Raw genomic sequence first — 23,304 nt, forward strand, 5'->3', positions numbered from 1 at the left:
ACATGAACAAAACGGGTTCCTATAAATAAAGCCACTATTTTCCATAAAACAACTGTGAATCCCTTAAAGCATCTGCATTTCAGACTTTTCACTAGAGCACAGCAATAGTTTAAGGTAAGTATCATAAACTTACTACTATTTCCATAACATAAACCTGGTACAGAATGTGACCTGGATAACAAGCAAATCTGTACCCAGCAGTGTTACTGAAGGCACCAAGTGGAAGAGTGAACTGACTGCCTTCAGTGGTCTTCCCCTGTAATCCAAACAGACTGAACAAGACCTGTGATAACTTAATTCTATGAGTTTATAGTTTTTTAAAAGGAGCTAGTTATTTAAGATCATCCACTTAAAAGCAGGAGAGTTAGTTATGGCATTTACTTTAATTGTATTTGATCAACAGATTCAATTATTTAAGATTATTCCTTATCAGAGATACTAACAGAAAAAAAAAATCACACCTCCAATAACCTAATTGAACTAAGTTGTTACATATACATTTAAAAGAGAAGTTAGACTATAGTCCAAATAGCATTAAGACCAGAATGCTATCTGCTAAAAATAACTGATTTTAGAATACTTCCTAGATGAAAAAACAGGAGGCAAACCACCACCTTTAGCTGAAACCTGTTTTAAAGTTCATAAGAGCCAGAGTCGGAACCTCTGTGTGCTCTCTCTATATACATATTCATATTTATTTGTAAAACAGTAACTAAGTTGTATTATGCAGGCTGTTATAAGGATAGAAGTTTCAGATTTTCTAGGGAAACAAACCTTTAACAGTAATTTCTCAGTTATAACTATACTAATAGTCCCTAAAAATACATTAAAAGAGCCTCAAAACATGTTTCTTAGTACAGACTCAGATATCAAGAGTGAAATCACCTTCACCTAAACTATACATAAAAATCTATAAAAATGTAACTTATAAAACCTGAATTGCTTTAAGCTAGCATTCCATGATTTTTAAAGACTTAATTTTAAGTGACTGGCAACCTAAAAGGAAAAAAAGACTTACCAACTGAGACAAGTGCATTTCCTCTTCTTTTTCCAATTCTTGAATTTAACAAAACCATTTCCTCAGTGTTTTGGCGTGTAAAAAGAGAGTGTTTGGTGTGACTTAGCAGTTCAGAATCTGTCAGCTCACCATCTTCCATAAAAGCTTTGGCAATCTCTACCGTTTCTGTTTCCAAATAGTTTTCTGGATCCTTGGAGTAAGTAGAACAAATTTCTGTATTTGTTTTCACAGGAAGATTAGGAAAAGTTTCAGTTTTCCCAATTTCTGTTTTTGTATTTTTAGGTAAAGCTTGTTCTTTCCCCAAAAGATGAACGTTCTCAACAAGAGATACTTTGCTTCCCAGTAGCAATTGCTGTTTGTCTTGCTTCAGCTGAGAGGGACATGGAGAAACTTTAATGGAGCAATGATTTTCTGAAGAACCACTCTCAACGTTACAGTCACTTGATAATTTAAATTTATTGTAAGCCTTTTCCAATTTGGAGTTTCCACAATGTTCTGGGGTTCTCTTATCAATACAAGAGGGAGGAGGTATTTTTGATACATCTTGTCTAGATGTAGATGAATGCTGAAGACCACATTCAGTTCTGATCAGATCGAATTCTTCTAACATTCCCTTAACTTTGCATAAGGCACTTTCAGAAACTGGAACTTGTTTCCCACTTGCTGTGCTAAATCCAAAGACAGCAGATGATAGTAAATTTTGGGAGGTGTGTAGCATAGCATTTTCTTCATTTGCGAACTTGTCTGAATGTTCATTATTTTTAAATGATACTTTGGGAAAGAGTTGCTTGGCACTATCTTCTATCTTAGAAAACACCTGCCTTGCCTTTTGTAATGCAGCATCTGATACTTGTACAGATTTTCCACTTGCTGTGCTAAAAATCCCACAAGCATTCGTGTAAGAGACAGACTTGGGAAGCTTCCCTGTACTAAGTTTACATATATCAGAAGTTTTGGAATTATTCTGACAAGGTGGTATTTCAGAAACTTTCTCCAATCCAGATATACTTTGGTTAAGTTGTAAAGTTTTTTCACTTTGAATGTCAGCAAAAACCTTATGTGAAGATGAACCATGTTCTGCATCATCCAGAGAGTTTGTAAAAATAATATCCTCTGAGTCATCCAGTGCGTTAGGATAACCTGCCATAATTTTCGCATAGTGAGTGTCTGATTTACTCTTGGTGTTTTGCTTAATTACCATACTGCAGTTGTCTGTAAATCCCTCTGTCACTTTTAACTGGTGTGCAACAAAACTACTTGCTCTACTGTATGCGGGTACAGCATTATTTGAATTAGGATTCAGTTTTTGAATGGAATTAAAATTATCTGAGTCAGATATGGCCACTTTAATGGGTGCATTTTCATTTTTGCATGAAGAGTTAGTCACAAGTTTCTGAACACAAATATCTTCATTTACAATTTGTGGGTCTGTGTCTGCTTCTCTTACAGTGGACATCATTTCAGAAAAACTAGTGTTTTCTCCCTCCTTAACATTGTTTATTACTGGCTCAATACCAGAAGTATCAACTTTATTTTTTGAAAGATACTCTGATTTATTATATACCTCACTGGAATGACAAAAATCTGAATGGTATGAATACCTGTTTGACATGGTACTATTACTTAAATAAGTTGGGCCTTGTTTTTCAGAAAGATGATTTTTGTCATTTTCAGTTATGGTACTACTTGAACTATTTCCACATGAAACATTTTCTACGTAATTATCAGGATATTCTTTTAAACAGATCACCTTAGCAGCATTTATTTTTTCTCGTTGATCATCCAATTCTCCTTCTCTAAGCCATTTTTTTGCTTCAAATAGTGAAGCTTCACTCACAGAAATTTTTCTACCATGTTCTGTGTAAAATGCTAAAGGTGAATTTTCAATGGCTGAATAAGTGGATTGATTTATATAAATTGTAGGCTTTTTTGCTGTTTCTTTTTCTATATTTTCATGTACTTTAACTTTCAGAGAGGCACGATCTGATATTTTAAGATTTTCAGTTTGTTTGTATAAATTATCACTTAAGAGCCTAGGTGCCACTGCAACCTCATTAGAAACAAGTTTTTCCTCCTCTAAAGAATTCTGCATTTCTTCACACTTTGGGGCAGTTGTTAATTCAATTGTCTCACATGCTAATTCAAGCCCATCTTTATATTCCTCTCTGTCCTTGGACATCTTTGCCCCTTGAAGGCTAAAATTAGTGATTCCACTATTATCCTGCTCTTTTTCATCAAAAAGATTTTTCACTTTGTCCAAAGATTCCTTTGCAATTTCTATTTTTTTCCCACTAGCTGTATGGAAACCCAACATAGTAGGTTCTTTGATCTTTTTGATTTCACTTTCTGGTCTTTGCTGGAGGGTCAGTAATTTATTTTCAGTACCAGTTAGGTCACTTGCTTTCATTATTTTGTCTTTTCTTTCAGTATTTTCTGTTTTCTCATGACTTGAGATGTCTATTTTGTTGGTATCTATGCCAGAAAGTAATTCAGAATTCAAGGAATCTGAAAAGTTATTCAATTCTTCTTCTGTCCATTTTTGATCAAGGAGATTTATAACTTTATTTAATGACTCTTTGGAGACCCTCATATTTTTCCCACTTGCAGTCTGAAAGGATAAATCAAAAATGTCAAAATCTTTTATGTTTTGCCTCATTGTATTAGCTGTGAACTGCTGCTTATCTGACATATCAACATGAAATGTATCTTCAGCTCGTGCAACTTCCAAACAGGTTAAATCTGACAAACCTTCTTTAATTTGAGTGTTTCCCTCCTTCATAAACTGGCTAGATAATTTTAGATCTATGTTGTGATCAATACATGGCAAACTGTTTTCTTCTTCATGAATATCAACTGTATCATTTTTACTTGAATCACTGCCAACAGATTCTAAGTTATGAGTATTTCCACTGGCACTAGTATACTGATTATCTTCATTTTCTGTATTTCTCTTGTAACCTTCAGTATTTTCTTCAACAAAAATGCCAGCAGTCATTTCAATATTATTTTCTAGTATTAGTTGGCTTTTATTATTTTTCTCATTTAAATTTTTATCATTGTTACAATCTTCTATCTGAATCATTGAAACAGCAGAATCATTACATTTACTTGAGGAGAAACTTATTGTATCTACTTCTACAGAAGTTTCCTCACTGATATCAAGGTCACTGAACAGCTTCTTAGCTTTTTGCAATGCTTCACTACTAACATTCAGTTTTGTGCCACGAGCAGAATAAAAGCCTCTAAACTCCACTTCATTTTTATCTGTCAAACAGCCAGAAGCACTTCTGTTACAGTTGGTTCTCGACAAGCAAGCAAACTTCTGCTTACCTCCAAGTATACCTTCAGATTTCTTACTGCTATCTACCCGAATGATAGATGGGGCATTAATTGTGAGATGAAGATCAGTATCTCTGCATTCCTCAGAAGTGCTATTCAAGACAGTCAGCTGGTTTTCAGGCATTTCAAATGGATTTTTCTGTATTATGTGGCTTGGTTTTCTAAACTGTGTAAATTCAAACTGACTTCCTGATTCTTCCAAAATAGTAGAAAGTTCTGTAATTTCTGCCTTTTGGCTAGGTGTTAAATTATGATTTAAATTAAAATCTCGCTTTAAAGTTGGAGGAGCTGTGTGACCACTTTCACTATTAGAAACATATATGCTACTCTGCACAAACCCAGATACACTATTAATTGACTGTGGATCAAGTGCAAGAGGTTTGCTTAATTTCTTTTGACTTTCTAATGATGAGGTATTTACAATTTCAATACATGCTAAGTTAGTAGGATAACGTTCTTCAATATCTTTGAAGAGCATTTTACTTTTCCTAATGTTGTGTTCCGAGAGTTTTATCTCTTTATTAGAAGCTGTTCTGAAGCCATTTCCAAAACTGTGATTTGAAATTGGATCTGACAGTTTTGACCAATTATTCATGTAATCATTATTTCCATTTGATTTCCTAACTATATCCAAGGTGATATCTGATTTTGAATCTTGATCTGGAGTCATTTTTAGTTGCTGCTTTATGCTATTTCTGTTCTTTTCTGTAAGATCATCTATGTTTGATGAATCAAAGTCTTTCATAATCGACACTTTGGTCGCTTGTTTGTCATCTATGTCTGTATACACCACCGTGGTAGAGTTCTTGAGAACAGGTTCTCTTACACAACAGAGGTCTGAATCATGAAGTTCCTTAATATTTCCTAAACCAGAAATATTACTTTCATCAGTTATCTCTAAGACAAAATTATCATCTGGGAAAAGTTCTTCAGAGTTTGGACTGACAGCTATTTTTGAAATTAAAGTAGCTTCTTTTTGGTCTTTTTGGATTGCAGTGAGATTTGCATTTTGGTTGAATTGTACCTTCATTGAAGGGGATGCTACTGTTACATATTTTTCAGTTGACAACAGCTTAGCATTTTTAGAATTTGCATTTAAAACATGTATTTCTTGATTATTTTCCATGGAAATATTTTTGGTTAATTCAAAACCAGCTTCATGATTCTTACATTTTAGTTTCTCTGACATTTTATATGATTCTTTTCCTCTAGAGATCATGACCGGGTTTGATGGAGGATCCCTGGAGCTAGGAGTTAACAGACTGGTATTACCATGGTCAGATGAAAAGCTTTCCGGAGATTGAAAGTGAATACCACCACCTTCCACTTCTGAATGTGGCACAGGAGGGTGACTTACTGCAGGCAAGACCTTTTCTTTTATATCTGAAACTCTTTGACTTTTTGCATCATCTTCACAGGGTTCTTCCTGCAAGGATGACAGACAATCAGTTTCTGTGGTTATAAATGACTGCAGTTTTTCCTTATTAATTTTTGTTTCTTTATAATCAAGATCCTGAGGTACTGTTTTATTATTAGAACTGGTTCCATTATTGGAAACTTTTCTCAGAATTGTCCCAAAAGAGCTGGCTAAAGACACAGTTGGTTCTTCAGAATCATTCTGTAAACAGTTTTTTCTGATAGAAGAAGAATGTGATAAACCTAAGCATGAAGACACAAAGTGACAAAATTAAATTAAAGTGCCATCAATCACATTCACTAAGTATTTTCCACTAAGTAAAAAAAGTAGTACCTAAAACAAGAATTACATGAAAAGTGAGAAGTGAATGTCAGGCTTAAAACAAAGAATTCTAAATATTCTCTATTTCAAGTTATTACATTTTCCAACTAAAGATAAATAGGACTTAGTATTTCTTTCTAACATGTATCAATTCAATCAAAATTAGTATGTAGTTCAAGAAAGCAGCTAGCTACCATAAGTAAAATACAAAGTAGTTTTACTGAAAATAAAATGGGAAAAAATTCATTGCTAATATGGGTGTAATAGCAGATAAAAAAGCAAGGCAAAGGAAAGGAATTAGAAAAGTAATCACTTCCTTTAGATAATTTAGTCTTTTATATTGAAGAAAATCAACTTTTATTTTTTAAAGATTTTATTTATTTGAGAGACAGTGAGGGTGAGAGCAAGAGTGAGCTAGCGGGCGCGAGAGAGAGAGCATGCGTGCACCTGCATGCGTGCATGAGTCAGGGGGAGGGTCAGTGGAAGAGGTAGAAACAGACTCGCTGCTGAATGGGGAACCTGACGCAGGGCTTGATCCCAAGACCCCAAGATCATGACCTGAGCCAAAGTCAGATGCTTAACCAACTGAGCCACCCAGGTACCCCCTCCAAAAAGCAATTTTTAGTTTTTTATTTTTAAAGATTTTATTTATTTTTTTGACAGAGACACAGTGAGAGAGGGAACACAAGCAGGGGGAGTGGGAGAGGGAGAAGCAGGCTTCTGCCGAGCAGGGAGCCCAATGGGGGCTCGATCCCAGCACCCTGGGATCACTACCTGAGCCGAAGGCAGACGCTTAACAACTGAGCCACCCAGGCGCCCCCAAAAATCAATTTTAAAAAACAGATTCTACAGATGAAAGGCCTGAAGGATGACCTGATCTCAATTATAAAGGCAAATGAGTTAAACTGCTCGGAGTTAATTTTTCAACCCTCTGAATTCCCTAATTAGCAAATCAAAATTATTAATCTCATTTTATTTAATCAGTGACCACCACTACATATTAGTTCTTTCATTGATTTTAATTCTGACATACACAGTGCCAAACATTTTTCTCTGGAAATTAACCCAAATCTCAAACAGTCCCTCTGTACTCCAGTTCTACCAAACCTATTATTCACAGATATTCCACCCACTAAAATCTTCTCAAAGGAATATGAAATCATCTTTTTGACATACAATTTAGTTACTAATAAAGGAATCGTTGCTCAAATAAAAACTGACTTTCACTGTGTACACTCTGACACCCAGAGATACAGTAATAACTCTAAATAATCTCTAAATATTTAAGAAAACTATGTAACAACAAAAATCACTTTTATTTTATAACTGGCTTACATTAAACTTAGCTAGCTATTAGCTTTTCTTTTCTATTTTTTTACAAGACTTAGAGAATATACAGTAAATAGCACAATATATTTATAGAATTGTCAAATTTGCATATAATAAAATTAAAGCAGTAGTAGTCAAATTCTTGATTCTTATGAATCACATGCTCTGTCTCAAGAGTGGATTGTACATATACTATGCAAACTGATCCAACAAATCATTTTGATTTTGAACACTGGTAATCAAAGGCCCAAACAATGCCTGTAGACATTGCCTCACACTAAAATGTCTATAAGATATAGACATTTTAAAAAACCAAAAAACCACAGACGGAAAACCAAAAAAGAAACTAAAGAAGGAAAGCAGGCAGTATATTTTTTAGAAAGATTAAAGAAAGAGACACATACTCAAATAAGAGAACTTGTCACCATGCATAAAACTATATGCACCATTCTCTCTCACTCACACACCCAAACAGAGGTACCTGAATCAGCATTTGTAAATGTCAGTGGTCCTTCAAAAGCGTTTGCTTCAAATACGGCCGAATGGTTGGTTAGTCCCGATTCCTGGTCTTTCTGCGTTTTCAGTCCTTGATAAGATGTTTCATCATTTATAACATAAATAAACTTCTTTGTTTTCTTTTTCAAAGTGGATATTAAACCCGAATTCTTCAAAGCTACAGAAGTATGTTTGAGAGTGGCTGGCCAGCTTCCATTATCAATTGAACCTAAAGAATCCTCTTTCTGTGAGCAAATAGTATGTTTTTCCAATCCACTTTCAGGGGCTTCAGGTTCTTCTTTAGAGTTTGGATCAGTCATATTATTTGAGAACACTGCACTGGACGTCTCTTCAGGTGATTCTCTTATTCTGAATATAGACTTTCTGATACCCTGATGTGGAGAAGCTATTAGAGTAGTTTCAGATATTGCTTGCTTTACTGAAGGAATGGAATCTTCATGGGATCCAAGACACTGCCCTTCATCTATCTTATTTACCACTGTTTCCTCTTTTAATGTCATCTCTGAATACTTTGGTACACTTGAAATCTGTGGCAAAGAATTTTCCAAAGTTATAAAGTTGGTGCTTTCTTTCTCTGTGATTGTGAAGTCTTTTTCTGAATTATTTTGGTCACAAGAAGAAATATGCAGTAGAGGTGTTTTCTCCATCTGGGTTCCACTTAGACCTGAGAGAGTTAGGTGGGGCCATTCAGAGGCTGAAGACGGTACAACTTCCTTGGAGATTTTCTCACTTCCATTCCCAAAGGGCTTCTGATTTGTTACATTCCAATCTAATGGATCACTGTCATTTGGTTCCATTTCAGATAAAAATGAATGTTTATCTTCTTTCATTTGCTTTTTAGCTTCTTCACATTTTGTTTCACTGAAAATATTTTTCCTAGTCTTGCTAGTTTTTATTTTTGGTAGATTTCTTGTTTTATATTTAGGAACACATAATGAAAAACTATCTTCTTCAGAAACATCTGCAACTGTTTCATGTACTTCATCTTTTAGGACATTTGGTGTTGACTTTCCAAAATGGTCTTTGCAGCTATTTACTTTACCAAATGAATTCCCTAACATTTTCCCCAAACCTGTTAAAATTTAAAACAGAAGCATAATAATAACATTTCAAAATACAGTCATATAATTTATACTATTCTTGCAACCTCTCTCATAGAAATAGTATATACTAAATAACACATAAGGTAGTATTTAAAGGGTTATCCTGAGTGCCAGCTTTTTTGGGGGGAGGGGAGAGGGAGGGAGTGCCACTCTTCTACTGTTCTTCTGGTAAAGATTGATTCCAATGTCCCCAAAGCCTTTTACTCATACGCCAGGTCCTAATAACCTTTATCAGCTCTACACAATTAAAACTCAATCTTACTATATATATGCAATTTAACATTCTAAGATTTATCAAACCAGATGTTCCAAATTAATTTTGTGGCCTGGGGCACCTGGATGGTGCAGTCGGTTAAGCATCCAGCTCTTGATTTTGGCTCAAGTCGTGATCTGAGGGTCCTGAGATGGAGCTCCACATCAGGAGTCTGCTTGGGATTCTCTCTCCCTCTTCCTTGCCCCTCCCTACACCCCCCCATGCTCTCTCTTTCTCTAAAATAAACAAATCTAAAAAAAAATTTGTGGCCCTACAATAACAGAGTAAAATACAATTTTACACACACACACATATACACAGTTATTCAGTCCTACACATTTACACAGACACACACACATACTAAGAAAAATGCAATATTCCTTTTTTTTTTAAAGATCTTATTTATTTGAGATAGAGAGAAAAATGCAATATTTCTTTTTTTTTTGAAGATTTTATTTATTTATTTGAGATAGAGAGGGAGAGTGAGTGAGACAGAGAGAGCACAAGCAGGGGAAGGGGCAGAGGGAGAGGGAGAAGCAGGCTCTCCACTGAGCAGGGAGCCCGACGTGGGGCTCTATCCCAGGACCCTGGGGTCATGATCTGAGCTGAAGGCAGATGCTTAACTGACTGAGCCACCCAGGTGCCCCCAAAAATGCAAAATTCCAATGATCTGATTAGGTAACTTTTGATACCCATGAAACCCTAATTACTTTCTAATTAGAAAATAAGACCTTCACATTTTGTTGAATACTAGTTATATTCTTATCTCTGTAAGGTCTGAGTTGTAGGTTTTTTTATGTCACAATAGCATCTTTTTTTTTTTTAAGATTTATTTATTTATTTGACAGAAAGAGTATACACGAGCCGGGGGAGGGGCAGGGGGAGAGAAAGAGATGGAGATTCCCTGCTGAGTCCAACACAGGACTGGATCCCAGGACCATCAGGTCATGATCAGGAGATCATGACCTGAGCCGAAACCAAGAGGCGGATGCCCAACTGACTGAGCCACCCAGTTGCCCCTACAACAGCATCTTGAATGGTATTATCTTACCATGATTAAACATTTTCATTTAAATCAAGTTAGCTTCAGGGCACGTCGGGTGACTCAGCTGAGCATCTGACTTTGCCTCAGGTCATGATCTCAGGGTCCTGGGATCAAGCCCTGCTTTGGGCTTCTTGCTCCGCAGGGAGTCTGCTTGCTCCTCTCCCTCTGCCCCTCTCTCTCCCTCCCTCCCTTTCTCAAATAAATATTTTGAAAAAATAAATCAAGTTAGCTTCTATGCACAGTATGTTCAGTAATTAAGAAGGAAAAGCAATGTATTTTCTCTCCAAGAAAGGAAGAGCAATACTTCAGTGATGTCAGTTAAAAATAGCAGTTCAGTTAAACAGAAGGACTTACCTTGACTTTTAGCTTCTCTTTGATTTTTGTTTTCTTTGTCTGGCCCAGAAGGGATAAACCTATCATTTTTCTTCAGACTTTCATCATGGTTAGAAAAACAGCTTTTAAAAGTCTGCAAAAGTTATATTTTAAAGTCACTAGTATAAAAACTCTCACTATGCATTTATATTCAACTTAGAGACAGAATTACTTCATATGAAGTCAAATCAAATATAGGATCAGGCTTAGAGACCTTCTCAAAGGCTTAGATAAGTCATAAATTAAGGAATGAAAAAATGCAAGATAAATAATTTTTCAAGGCATTCTAAAATTGTAAGCAACTGCAACAGCATAATCAAGTTGTCATATTTACTTACGGCAGTAGTGTCATTAGGAAATACAGCTGCAGATGCTTCCTCATCTCTGACTATAAAAAAAAATTCAATTTATCTATATGGTATTATATACCATACACTAATGTGAAAACTTACGTATTTTTTGGTCAGACAAGACACATATACTACTTCAGTAAATGGTGCATTTGAAACAAAATGAATTGACTCAAGTATGGTAATTAGAAACGTCAATCAACATAAGGTACATTCAATTCCTTAGTACCACTCATAAGGTGCTTCTAAGAAACTGGTTTGATGACCCTGACTTTAGGTGATACTATCCATAAAGACTTAGGAAATCAGATGGAGCTATGGGGTCATGATTTAAAAGATAAAGCTTGTAGACTTTAGCATTTATTTAGATAATAATACTGTCTAAAAGTATATTTTATGTTAAATATTTCTTACTTTTTAACATGCTTTTACCTCTGTTATTTCATCTAAGCAACAACAACAAAAAACAAAGTTAAATTCCCAGCCAAAGAGAAATCAAAATTGAATTTATTTTTGCTAAAATAGTAATTTTAAAAATCCTGGTTTGCCTATAAATGGACTCCTACAGAATACCACTCATAGAACACCACTTAATGTACTTGTGATTTGTCCCAACCTACACTAAGTAGAATTATCCTGAACTACTAACACACTTCTCAAAGATAGTATTATCTAATCTAATTACTACTTATCTTTTCATATAGTCTTTTTGTCAGAAGCCTTAGAGATGATACTATATTAATGTCATCTACCGTCTTACATTAATACTCATTTGCTATTATTACCTATTAGCACAGTAGAACTAAGGGTTGGTGGTGTGGCTAAAGAACTTGACCAAGACATATCAGGATCCACCTCAGCTCCTAGACTTTCAGAAATACGTTTCGGTGTCTGACCCTGGAAATAAAGAAAATATTTATTTCACAGAAATGCACTAACGAGTAAGAGTATTTTTTTCATTTACCATTTACTGAATGCCTACATGAGATTGTAGGTACATATTTGTAAATCTCAGGGCAAAAGTAGGAGACTGTTGTCAAATTCTCAATTACTACACAATAAAAATAAACCAGGCAGAATATTTACCTTCATAAGCTTCGGTGTATGAAATAAGCTTCCACATACCACTGGGGGTAAAATGAGGGGAAAATTACTAAGTTTTATATTTATTAAAATTTAAGAGTATTTTAGAAATAAAAAGCCTTGTTTTTAATCATACCCGACTTCTCTCTTTGCGGTGTTATATGTGCACATCGTAGAACAGGACTAAAACAAAAAACAAAACAAAACAAACACAAATCCTTCAGATTATTCAAAGATAAAAGAAATGGCAAGAAGAAACAAAATATTAATCTTATTGAAAAAAAGGATTCTCAGTCACATCAATTATTAGACTTATACTACTTTGTAGTATTTTGTTACTTTTTAAAAAGCAAACATCTCATAAAGAATTAACTACTAAATTATATTTAAAATGTCCACTAAAAGTAATGTATAAAGTACTCAAAAATTTCAGCTCCTAGGAACTGTATGTTTTGAATTTAAAAATTATGTAAAGTGAATCTATAAAAGCATCATATTCTCTCAAACGATTCAGAGTACACAAATAATTTATTTTAAGCTATTTCAAGGGTGTTGCTTTTCATCATTTTTGTAACTCAAAAACTTCATAGACTATAAACAGAAACCAATGAATTCAAAATTATAAGAAAAACAAAGTAAATGTTTCTAATGTAAAAATTATTGTATTAAAGGACTCAACCTAAAAGGAGATTATTTAAAAATAGAAGATTCTCTTTCAGGCTCTTAGTCAAAATACTAGCATGAAAATTAGATGCATTTCTATAAAACAAATAGCATATGGAGGAAAAGGTTTCATTTAAATATTTTAACATAACACATCATACCTTTCACTAAGACAAGAATTTAGAGGTGGGCTGGTAACATCATTTGTTTGATCCATTTTAGACTTCCTTGTGCAACAACTTTTATGTTTACTATTGGTAATATCCTTTCCTGAAACAGTACAATAATTCAGTGAGGATATATATGCTCTGGATTGTGAATTTTCATTCTCTGAAAGTATTTTTATTTTTTATTTTTTTGAAGATTTTATTATTTGAGAGAAAGAGAGCAAGCACAAGCAGGGGGAGGAGCAGAGGGAGAGGGAGAAGCAGACTCCCTGCTGAGCGCAGAGCTGAACACTGGACTTGATCCCTCCCAGGACCCTGGAGATCATGACCTGAGCCAACGTCAGATGCTTAACTGAGCCACCCAGGAGCCCCATCTCTAGAAGTATTTAAAAACAAAAAGTCTCATCTATACTGGGAAGGAGAATATATACAGAGTTTAGTCTGAACTGGTTTCTCAGTTTGCTGATTCCTGCCAAAAGGGGATGTCTCAAAGGATGTCTGCCCCCATTCAACAAGTATATAATATACATAAGACACTTTGGGAAATACAATTCAAGACAGCTTTAACTTCAAAGAGTTCATAATATAGCAGGAGAAATTTTTTGAAATTCCACAGAAGTGGAATACAGAACAGAATGTTGTATGTCCTATGATTAAGTCACATGCACTATGGTATCATGGAGGCTAAGAGTAAAGAAAAAGACATTTACTAAAAACCTACCAAGGTACCAAATCTGATCTTCTGCTGAAAACCTTTCAAGATCTTGTTCTCAAGATCAGGCTCAAACTCCAACCCCCACTCCCCCAAACAAACAAACAAAAAAACCTCCCAAGTAACAAGGACTTTCATGATCTGACTTCTCAATTTCTACGACATTCTTTCACATTCTACTTTTCAGCTATACCCAACCACTTGCATATCCTGTATGAATGCACTCTTTCGCTCTAGGCCTTTGTACAAACTATTTCTCTCTATTTCTCTTGACCTGGAATATCCTCTTTCAGGCTTCCATTTTGAAACCGCCTCCTCTGGAAAAATTTAGTGGTCCCTAACATGAGATTAAGTGATTGCTGCCACCATATGTACCCACAGAGTTTATCATACACCATTCCTGCTTCCCCTCCTAGAATGTGAGCTCCTTGAGGTAGGGATCTTGTCTTATTTATCATTGTATCCTTAGCAACTACAATCAATGTCTGATGTTACAGTCATGCCACAATTCCTGGCTGAATGAATTAGCAATGATTAGAAAATACTTGTTGAACACCTCTACTTTCTAAGCAATAATGCTCAGACAGGGCTTCTAAAGCTATATGTGGCTCTATCAAATCCCATTTATAGTTTTTCAATATTCCTATTTTCTGTATCACAAATATGGCATTCAAGGCACTTATTATTACTCGTAAAAATTGCTTTAAAACAACGGGTTCTTTAACTGATCCTATAATCTCCAACTTAAAAAAGTTTTGGGAAAAATAAGTCATATCAGTGTTAATAAAATAAGGCAAAGAACAAACTGAGAACTATTTGTAGTAGCACAGACAAAACACTGCATTATATTTTTATTTCTCAAGTAACAGGAAATAGACATAATCACTAATAAGCCAAATATACATGTGAGTTAAAAACCCCATTTTGACAAAATATACAACCTCCTTCTCTTACGACACTTTTAGTTAAAGATACTGAAAAGTATCTAAATGTATTTTTAAAAATTTCACCTTTTCCCCGTTCACTTTAACAAAGATCTTAATCAGGAAGAAAAACCCTGCAGTTAAATAAACCAAACAATGAGCTACTATTACACACACTTATAATAGAATGGCTAAAGTCCAAAACAAAGACAACACCAAATGCTGATGAGGTCTTGGAACAAGAAAAACTCTCATTCACTGTTGATGGAAAAGCAAAATGATGCGGCCACTTTGGAATTCAATTTGCAGTTTCTTACAAAAGTAAACATATTCCTACCATAAGATCCAGCAGTCATATTCCTTGGTATTTTCCCAAATGAGTTGAAAACTTAGGTCCACACAAAAACCTGTACATGATACAGCAGTTTTATTTATAACTGCCAAAACTTGGAAGCAACCAAGATGTTCTTCAGTAGGTGAACAGATAAACAAACTGGTATATCCATATACAGCATTATTCAGTGATAAAAAGAAACGAGATATGGGGCGCCTGGGTGGCTCAGTCAGTTAAGCGTCTGACTTTGGCTCAGGTCATGATCTCCAGGGTGTGGAAGTGAGCAAGCCCTGTTTCCAGCTTTGCGCTCAGCAGGGAGTCTGCTTCTCCCTCTCCCTCTGCCCCTCCCCCAACTCGTGCTCTCTCTCAAATAAATAAATAAAATCTTTAAAACCATACAAACAAACAAAAAAAATGAGGTATCAAACCACGAAATGATGTAGAGGAAACTTATATTGCTAAGTAAAAGAAGCTAGCCTGAAAAGGCTATATACTCTATGATTCCAACTATATGACATTTTGGAAAAGACAAGACTATAGACAACAAAAAAAATCAGTGGTGGCCAGGGTTGGGTGGGTGAGGGGGCTGTGAATAGGTGGGACACAAGGGATTTTTAGGATTTGTAGGATACTGTAATGGTGTATACATGATGTTTTATAATTGTCAAAATCCATAGACCGATACAGAGAATGAACCCTAATGTAAACAAACGACTTCAGTTAATAATAAAGTATCAGTACTGGCTTAGTAATGAAAAACCCAAATGTAAAAAATAAAAAGTAAAAAAATGAACCAGGCAAAAATAAGTTCATACCCAAATAAACATTTCCCAAGTAACCTGAGAATCTCATAAATAGGCTGAATAATGGAGAGATAAACTCCCCAGATGATTTTATGCAGAAGTAAGGACTGCTGAGAAGAAGAAATAGCACATTTCCTTATGAAACTTTAGGGATAATTCTTTTTAAAAAAACAATAGATGTTAGAACTAAACAAGTAGGTTAAAAAACAGCTTAAGTCTTACATTTTAATATTGAATTTAAACTAAACAAAAACAAAAGGTATCAGGAAACTACAGTCAGAATTATTTATGCACTACAACCTTAAAAAATTTAATTCCTTTGCAGCAAGTCCAGAGTAGCCTTATTTATTCATTCCATTCCTTCCCTAATTATAGACAGACCAATTCCAACAAGTTAAATTAGAGAATAAACCAGTGATTCTAGGTAGGTCTTTCAAGATTCAGTAGATTCAGCATAAACTGGTTTACTAAGCTTTTCCTGAGCACATTAAAATAGATGGCTGCGGGGCGCCTGGGTGGCTCAGTCAGTTAAGCGGCTGCCTTAGGCTCAGGTCATCATCCCAGGGTCCTGGGATAGAGCCCAACATCAGGCTCCCTGCTCCGCGGGAAGCCTGCTTCTCCTTCTGCCACTCCCCCTGCTTGTGTTCCCTCTCTCGCTGTGTCTCTGTCAAATAAATAAAATCTTTAAAAAAAAAAAAAAATAGATGGCTGCTCCCTTTACTATGCCCACAACATAGCACTTTGCATATGTTCCTATTATAGCATATACTACACCAGTGTATTTATTTATGTATTTTGTCCCATACAAGACTGAGTTCCGAAAAGTCAAAAGCCATCTATTCATGTTTGTATCCTTAACGCCTAGCAAGTTGCCAGGCACAAAGTAAGCATGGAATATTGAATGAACGATTCCCTTTTCTGTGTTCTGCATTTCATCTGCTAAATATTCTTTAAGGCTCTATCCTAGGCCTCATCATAATCAGTTTCCTCACCTACGTGTGATGACTTTATCACTTTCCAAATAGATAGTTGGTTCCTATAGCTTTCTCTCCTGCCTGTATTCTTTCATTAGTTTCAGTCTTGTATTCCCCAAAGCCTTCGGGACATCACCTTAACACCCTATTACTGTCCCAAACTGCAGTCCAAAACTCAACCTATTTTTTTTTCATCCTTTCAAGCATTTTCCTTTTTTAAAATATTTTATTTTTTCATGAGAGAGAGAGAGAGAGAGGCAGAGGCAGGGTCCCCACTGAGCAGGGAACCCGATGTGGGACTTGATCCCAGGACCCTGGGATCATGACCTGAGCCGAAGGCAGATGCTTAAACAACTGAGCCACCCAGACGCCCTGACACTTTTTCCCTCTAAACAGGTAAAACCTGTTTTACCTCCAGTGCTTACAGTGTCTATGAATGTCATCATTATATTCTTAGTTATGCTCTAAACCTGTGATTTGATCCTTTCTTTGAAATCTCCAGGTCTAGGCTACTGTGGGGTCTTACAGTTTCTCTCTCTCATATCCACTTTCACTACCATTACTCTAATTCAGGCACTTGGCCCCCTACCACCTGGACCATTATGTCTAATTGATCTCCCTGCCTTCAGTCTTTGTTTCCATGAGAATCACCTGATTAGTTTAAAATGTAGACTTATAAGTTTTATTTCTAGAGATTCCTCATTTAGTAGATTCAGAATAGGGCCTGAAATCTTTCCTTTCATTTAGCACTTCAGGAGATTCTCATGATCCAGGCATCACATTTTGAAAACACATCTCCAAAGATGGTTGCCAGTTATTAGGCTTTCTTTTTTTTTTTAAGGATTTACTTATTTATTTTAGAGAGAGAGAGTGTGTGTGCAAGTGCCTTTGAGCTGGGGGAGGGGCAGAGGGAGAGAGAGAGAATCCTCAAGCAGACTCCCTGCTGAGCACGGAGGCCGACTCCAGGATTGATCCCAGGACCCTGAGATCATGACCTGAGCTGAAATCAAGAGTCGGATGCTTAACTGACGAAGCCAGCCAGGTGCCGCAGTTATTAGGCTTTCTAAAACAAAACAGTCATTTATTCTATAAATTTTTACTGAATAGTCACTTTGTATGCCACTTGGTATCCAACAACATACAAGAAAACCTTTGCCCATTACCTATATCCTCTTTGTGTATGCATTTTCTAGTACCATGAATTTCCTTTTTCATAGCATTTATTCCACTATAACTGCTTATAGAAGTCTCCTCCATTAGAAGCTAAATGAGCGTGACAGGGAAAACTGCCCAGAAGCAGAGAGATACGTCAAGACCTGAAAGATGAGCGTGAATTAGCTAGATAAAAAGGTAGGCAGAAGTATATAAGGAGCCAAAGAGCAAGGTGGTTTCAAAAAGAAATTCAGTATGAATGAATGGCAAATTGAGGATGGGTGAGAGGGGGATTATGGCAGGAGGTGTGAGAGACCAGATTATAAAGAACCTTGTAAGTCATATTAAGGAGTTAAGATATTATCATGAAGGCAAAAGGAGGTAATCAAAGGTTTGAGGCAGGACGTAGCATGATCAAACTTACATGGGATTTTTCTGCTCAACAACCTATCAAATTCAGTTTTTTAAGTCTGGCATTCAATACCTGGCTCTTTGTGCTCTTTTTAGCCTTAAGTTTATTGGTCCCTTTTAGACATGCAACATTCCAAACAATCTGAATTATTTAACATTCTCTTAACAACCTATATCTTCTTCCTCATGTTTTCCCCTTGGCCTTGTACATCATTACTCTATGCCATCTTCAAATTTGAATCTCACCTATCCTTCAAGGTTTAATTCAAATGAATCACTCTCTAATTCCTCCCAAACCTATTTATGCTCTTTCTTCTCAACTCTCATTGTACTTTTTGTACTTTGCTTTTCACACGTACCACATTCAATCTTAGACTGTTCTCTGTCTACTGTTAATTCCCCTTTAGAGTCATACTCCAAAGAAAGGGAGAATGTCACTTGAAGTAATAAACAGTTGAATGGCTATGTACTCTTATTACATGATTGATTGGAATATCTGGCATGTATGCCAGGGAAACAGCTACCAAGTCAAAAGACATTTAAAGAAAATTGATAAAAATAACCTTCTCTGCCCTGTGATAACCTGTAGAAATAGAGTTTATTTAATTAACATCAAAACAAGGCCTACTTTTTTTTGGTATAGGAAAGACATAATTTAACAAATCTCACTAGGCAGGATATATTAATCAAAGGAGGGAGGAAAAGGAGTACTTACTAAGTACCCACATTATTTTATTTAATCCAAACTTATCAGACATTATGTTCACCATCTCCATTTTCCAGGTGGGAAAGTGAGAAGAGGTTGATTTGACCAACATGACACAATTAACAATAGAGCTGGGAGTTTTAACATAGGTTTGTCTGAATTTCTGGTTCATGTTTTTCCCTAGTTTACTGTACCACATTACTTACCTGAGTCTAACCTGTATTTATCTAATTCTTTTAAAGGAGATTGTTGGTACATTGGCACAATTAGACTTTGCTCTCTGAATATTACTGGAGTTGAAGCCAACTGATGATAAGTTTTCCTTTGTGGTGTTTTAAATAGGTTTGGTTCATAACTGATTTTATACCCAGATTCTTCTGTGGGTTCAGAATTATAGGGTGGAGCTTCTAAAGAAAGTTCTTCAAACCAATTAAGACTTATTGGTCCTAAATCTGTAAGAAAAAGAAAAATTCCATCTTGGTTTTAATCAGTGACAGGTAAGTTCATGGGTCTGTAAAAATCATAATAAAGAAAAGGATGCTTGAGATTTTGACTGTAGATTACTTTTGTTAAAGCATATTAATTAAACAAGATCATTAACCTATTCTCCTTTCAATCTGTAGCGAGGTATAACAAGAGTTTACAAAAATTACAAGGTGATTGCTCCTAGCTACATTAGCTAGCTTTTCTGAAATTTTCTTTCTCTTATATTCATGATTCGGAGACAAAAGTCATTCATAATAAGAAGGCATTCCACAGATAAAATTTAATTACAAAGACAATATAAATGGATGTGATAAATCTATAGGTACAGGAACATGTAGACTCAAATAAAATGGAATAAAAAGAGTTCTTGTTAAAGAGAAATGACAAAACTTCTATTATGATCTATCCACCCTTAAAGTACTGATTTTCAGTGTGTGGTCTGTGGACTGTGGCAGGGGCTGAGGTCCCCAAGACAATTTCAGGAGGTCCATAAGGTAAAAACTATTTTCATAATCATACTAGGGCACTGTTTCTCTTTTTCACCATGTTGACATTTGCAACCCTGGTAGGTAAAACTGATGACATCTTTGCATGAGTCAAGGCAGTGGCAATAAACTGTGCTAGTAATTGCATTCACATCATGCACTTCTCAAAAACAAAACCAAAAAGCCAGTCTAACTTAAAATATTAATGAAGCAGTAAAAATTAGTTTTATAAAGCCCAACTCTTGAGCACATCTTTTTAATATTCTCTATGACAAAATGGAAAGTATGCATAAAGCATTTTTGTATATTTAAGTACCATAGTTGTCTAAAAAAGCACTCATTACAAGTTAGCTGAATTAGCACTTTTTTCACGGAAAGCCATTTTTAGTAGAAAGAACAACTAACAAGTCATTTTGAGTTGGGTGATTTGGTAGACATTTTCTTGAAAATGAAGTTAGCCTGTCACTGCAGAAAAAAGTTTGCTGCCAATGATAAAATAGGAGCTTTTATTTTTAAAAAAATTTTTAAAGTAGGCTCCATGCCCAGTGCAGAGTCCAATGTGGGGCTTGAACTCATGACTCTGAGATGAAGGCCTGAGCTGAGATCAAGAGTCGGACGCTTAACCGACTGAGCCACCTAGGCGCCCCCAGATAGGAGGTTTTAAATGGGAATTAGAATTTTGTTAAACTTTATTAGCCTTTGTAAACTTGATATCTTCCTAATCTTAAAAGACTTTTCTGAGATCAGCTAATTAATGAATGTAATTTTTATAGTTTAATACATAAAATATAATTTTATAATTTAATATTAATGTGTCAATATATGGAATAATTAACTTAAATTAATTAAATAATTAATTATATAGTTTAATACATAAAATACAATTTTTAGTTTGTGTCAATATATGGAATCTGTGTAATTCAGAACACTGACATTTTCCAAATGATCAGTGTCTGATGTTACAACACAGATAAAAGATTTATTCAAAGTGCAAGAAAGACAAATAGAATTAAATGTAACAAAGGGAATGAAAAATTCATGATAATACGGTTTCCCATTCCATACTGCAACTCTTAAAACTACCACTTGTCAAGTTTGGTATATTATCAAAGTTACCCACAATTAACTGAAGACTATTAAAATACTCCTTTTTTCAACTACATTGTTGTGTGAGGCTGGCTTTTACTTGTATACTTCTACCAAAAGACTATACTGCAACACATTAAAGGCAGAAATTGGTATGAGAATCCAGCTATCTTCTACTAAGCCAGATATTAAAGAGAACCGCAAAATTGTAAAAACAGTGCCAGTCTTCTTTTTTTTTGGGGGGGGGGGGAGTTATTTTTCATAAAAATGTTTATTTGTGTTAATATGCAATGGATTTATTATTTTTAAGTGAATTAATAAACATCTTTAAAAATTCTTAGTTTTCATTTCTATACCGTAGCCTACATAAACAAAAACTCTTTAAGGTTCTCAATCATTTTCAAGAGTGTAAGGAGTACCGAGACTAAAGTTTGACAACTTCTGATATACATACCAATGCTTCAGATTTGCTAATAGTTCTGTGCTTTAAAAACAATTCTTCCTACTGCTAATCAAAAGGCCAGTCTCTTCTTTATCCCCAGTGTTCTATACTTATCATTTCGTTAACTGTATATTATCATTTTCTTAACTGGATTTGTGACCCCATACGGAAGTTTGTAGTGAAAACAAAAACGTTACGTATTGGATTCTTCTCAGCAAGCATGCACAGTTACATATTTTTCTGAAAACATTTTCTCAACGTAAATGATCGATGTATATAAAATTTGTCAATACCTGCTTCACTGCACCGCGTCTTAAAAATTTCAAAAAAAGTCGGCCTCTCTTTGCCTCCAATAGGCATTTTTATCTACAATATTACTCCAATGCTTGGTAAATAACTCTGCAAAAGACAACACCAAAATACACTTCACAGGAATGCAGTCCTTGTTAACCGACTCTGAGGTAAGATCAGAAACAGGTAAACTTGCTTAAAGTTACATTGTTTATTTACCTCGGCCCTATCTTTTGGGACAATAATCGAACTCACTGCGATCATGGGAGCATTCTGTATTTGTGCTGCCCGATACAGTAGCCACTAGCCACATCAAGCATTTGAAACATGGCAAGTATGACTCAAGAACAGAATTATAAATATTATTAATTTTAATTAACTAGTTACGTGTGGCTAGGGGGTGCACAGTCAACGAGCAGTCCTATTAGAGATAAATATATTTTAACAATGTCAAATCAGTCAATCTTCGTAATACGGCAATTGCCTGGGGGTTAAGTAAGGCAGATACAGTGTGTCAGGAGCTGTGAAACACGTCTAAAATTACAATATTCCGTTAAAGTAACTTCACCGTATTAAGGAAATTTCAGAGTGGGACATCTGGGGCAGCTAAAGGGCAACCCCTGGGCGGCTGGCGGGGCGCAAAGTTGGGGAGCGGAGTTCCAGGGAAGGGGCGGGGCTCGAGTTTGCTTAACCGAGGGGCCGAACCTTCCGCCCTTTCTCCCAGTGGATGCGAGGCAGACAGAGACCGGGGTGGGGGCGGGGGGTAGGCAGGTGGCCGCGGCTCCCACCCAGGGAATGAGCGGCGTTCCCCCTCCGCCTCACACCGCGGGAGACAGGCCCGTCCGTCTCCACCCAGCCAACACTAACCGTCTCAGGAGGAGCAGCTCTTTTTGGCCAGAGAAGGCTGACAAAAACCGCACCGGCCCTTCGATCAGAAAGCTGACCCGCAAACTCCTTTCCGCGGCGATCTACGGCTGGGACTACCTGCAAAGCGCCGAGCCCAGCAGCTCCGCCTCCGCCGACCTTATTTCAGACTCTCGCGCCAAAAGCCCGCTTTCCGGACACGTCACGCGGTGACGTCGTGACGTGACACGCAGCGTGCGTGCCACCCGGAAGTCAGGTTCTGGGCGGGCGGCTGGCGTAGTTGTGTGGCGAAAGCCGAGTCCTTGTTCTACTGCTGGACAGTCCGGCCTGGAACCGCGTGAAGAGGGAGCTGGGGTGCTTGTTCTCTTCTCCCTAAGCCTTCAGAGTAGGAGGCGGCGCTGCTGGGGGTGGCCGCGCACTATGTATCCTCCCCGACTCCTCCCCCTTCTCTCTGCTCCACCTCACGTTTGGATGGTCGCCGGGCGACAGGGCCTGGGGTCTTTGAAAGAACTTTGTTCTGCCCTTAGAGTGAACGGTCCCCCAAAGTGGCTGACTGCCTTCCCTGCTGCGTGCTGTCTACAGAGTGGAAAGGGATAAGATTTGAAGCCAGAGGACTTTAGTTCTAGTCCGCATGTTGCTCTTAGGTAGCAGGTTTTCAA

General features: G+C 36.4%; 1 protein-coding gene across 1 annotated transcript in view; it reads right to left on the minus strand.

Moving 5' to 3' along the window:
* BRCA2 (BRCA2 DNA repair associated) overlaps positions 1-22,811 on the minus strand; it is a 61,461-nt gene extending 38,650 nt beyond the window's left edge. Inside the window, exons 1-11 of the mRNA XM_021678277.1 lie at positions 22,649-22,811; positions 21,784-21,889; positions 19,198-19,443; positions 12,971-13,079; positions 12,283-12,329; positions 12,150-12,190; positions 11,849-11,960; positions 11,052-11,101; positions 10,696-10,807; positions 7,906-9,012; positions 1,019-6,016 (exon numbers count right to left, since the gene is read on the minus strand). Of these exons, the coding sequence (XP_021533952.1) occupies positions 1,019-6,016; positions 7,906-9,012; positions 10,696-10,807; positions 11,052-11,101; positions 11,849-11,960; positions 12,150-12,190; positions 12,283-12,329; positions 12,971-13,079; positions 19,198-19,443; positions 21,784-21,850 (6,889 nt within the window). The 5' untranslated portion in view covers positions 21,851-21,889; positions 22,649-22,811. The remainder of the gene's footprint in view (positions 1-1,018; positions 6,017-7,905; positions 9,013-10,695; positions 10,808-11,051; positions 11,102-11,848; positions 11,961-12,149; positions 12,191-12,282; positions 12,330-12,970; positions 13,080-19,197; positions 19,444-21,783; positions 21,890-22,648) is intronic.
* Positions 22,812-23,304: the final 493 nt, after the last annotated feature.

This window comes from Neomonachus schauinslandi, chromosome 3, assembly GCF_002201575.2.
Source record: "Neomonachus schauinslandi chromosome 3, ASM220157v2, whole genome shotgun sequence".
NCBI lineage: Eukaryota > Metazoa > Chordata > Mammalia > Carnivora > Phocidae > Neomonachus > Neomonachus schauinslandi.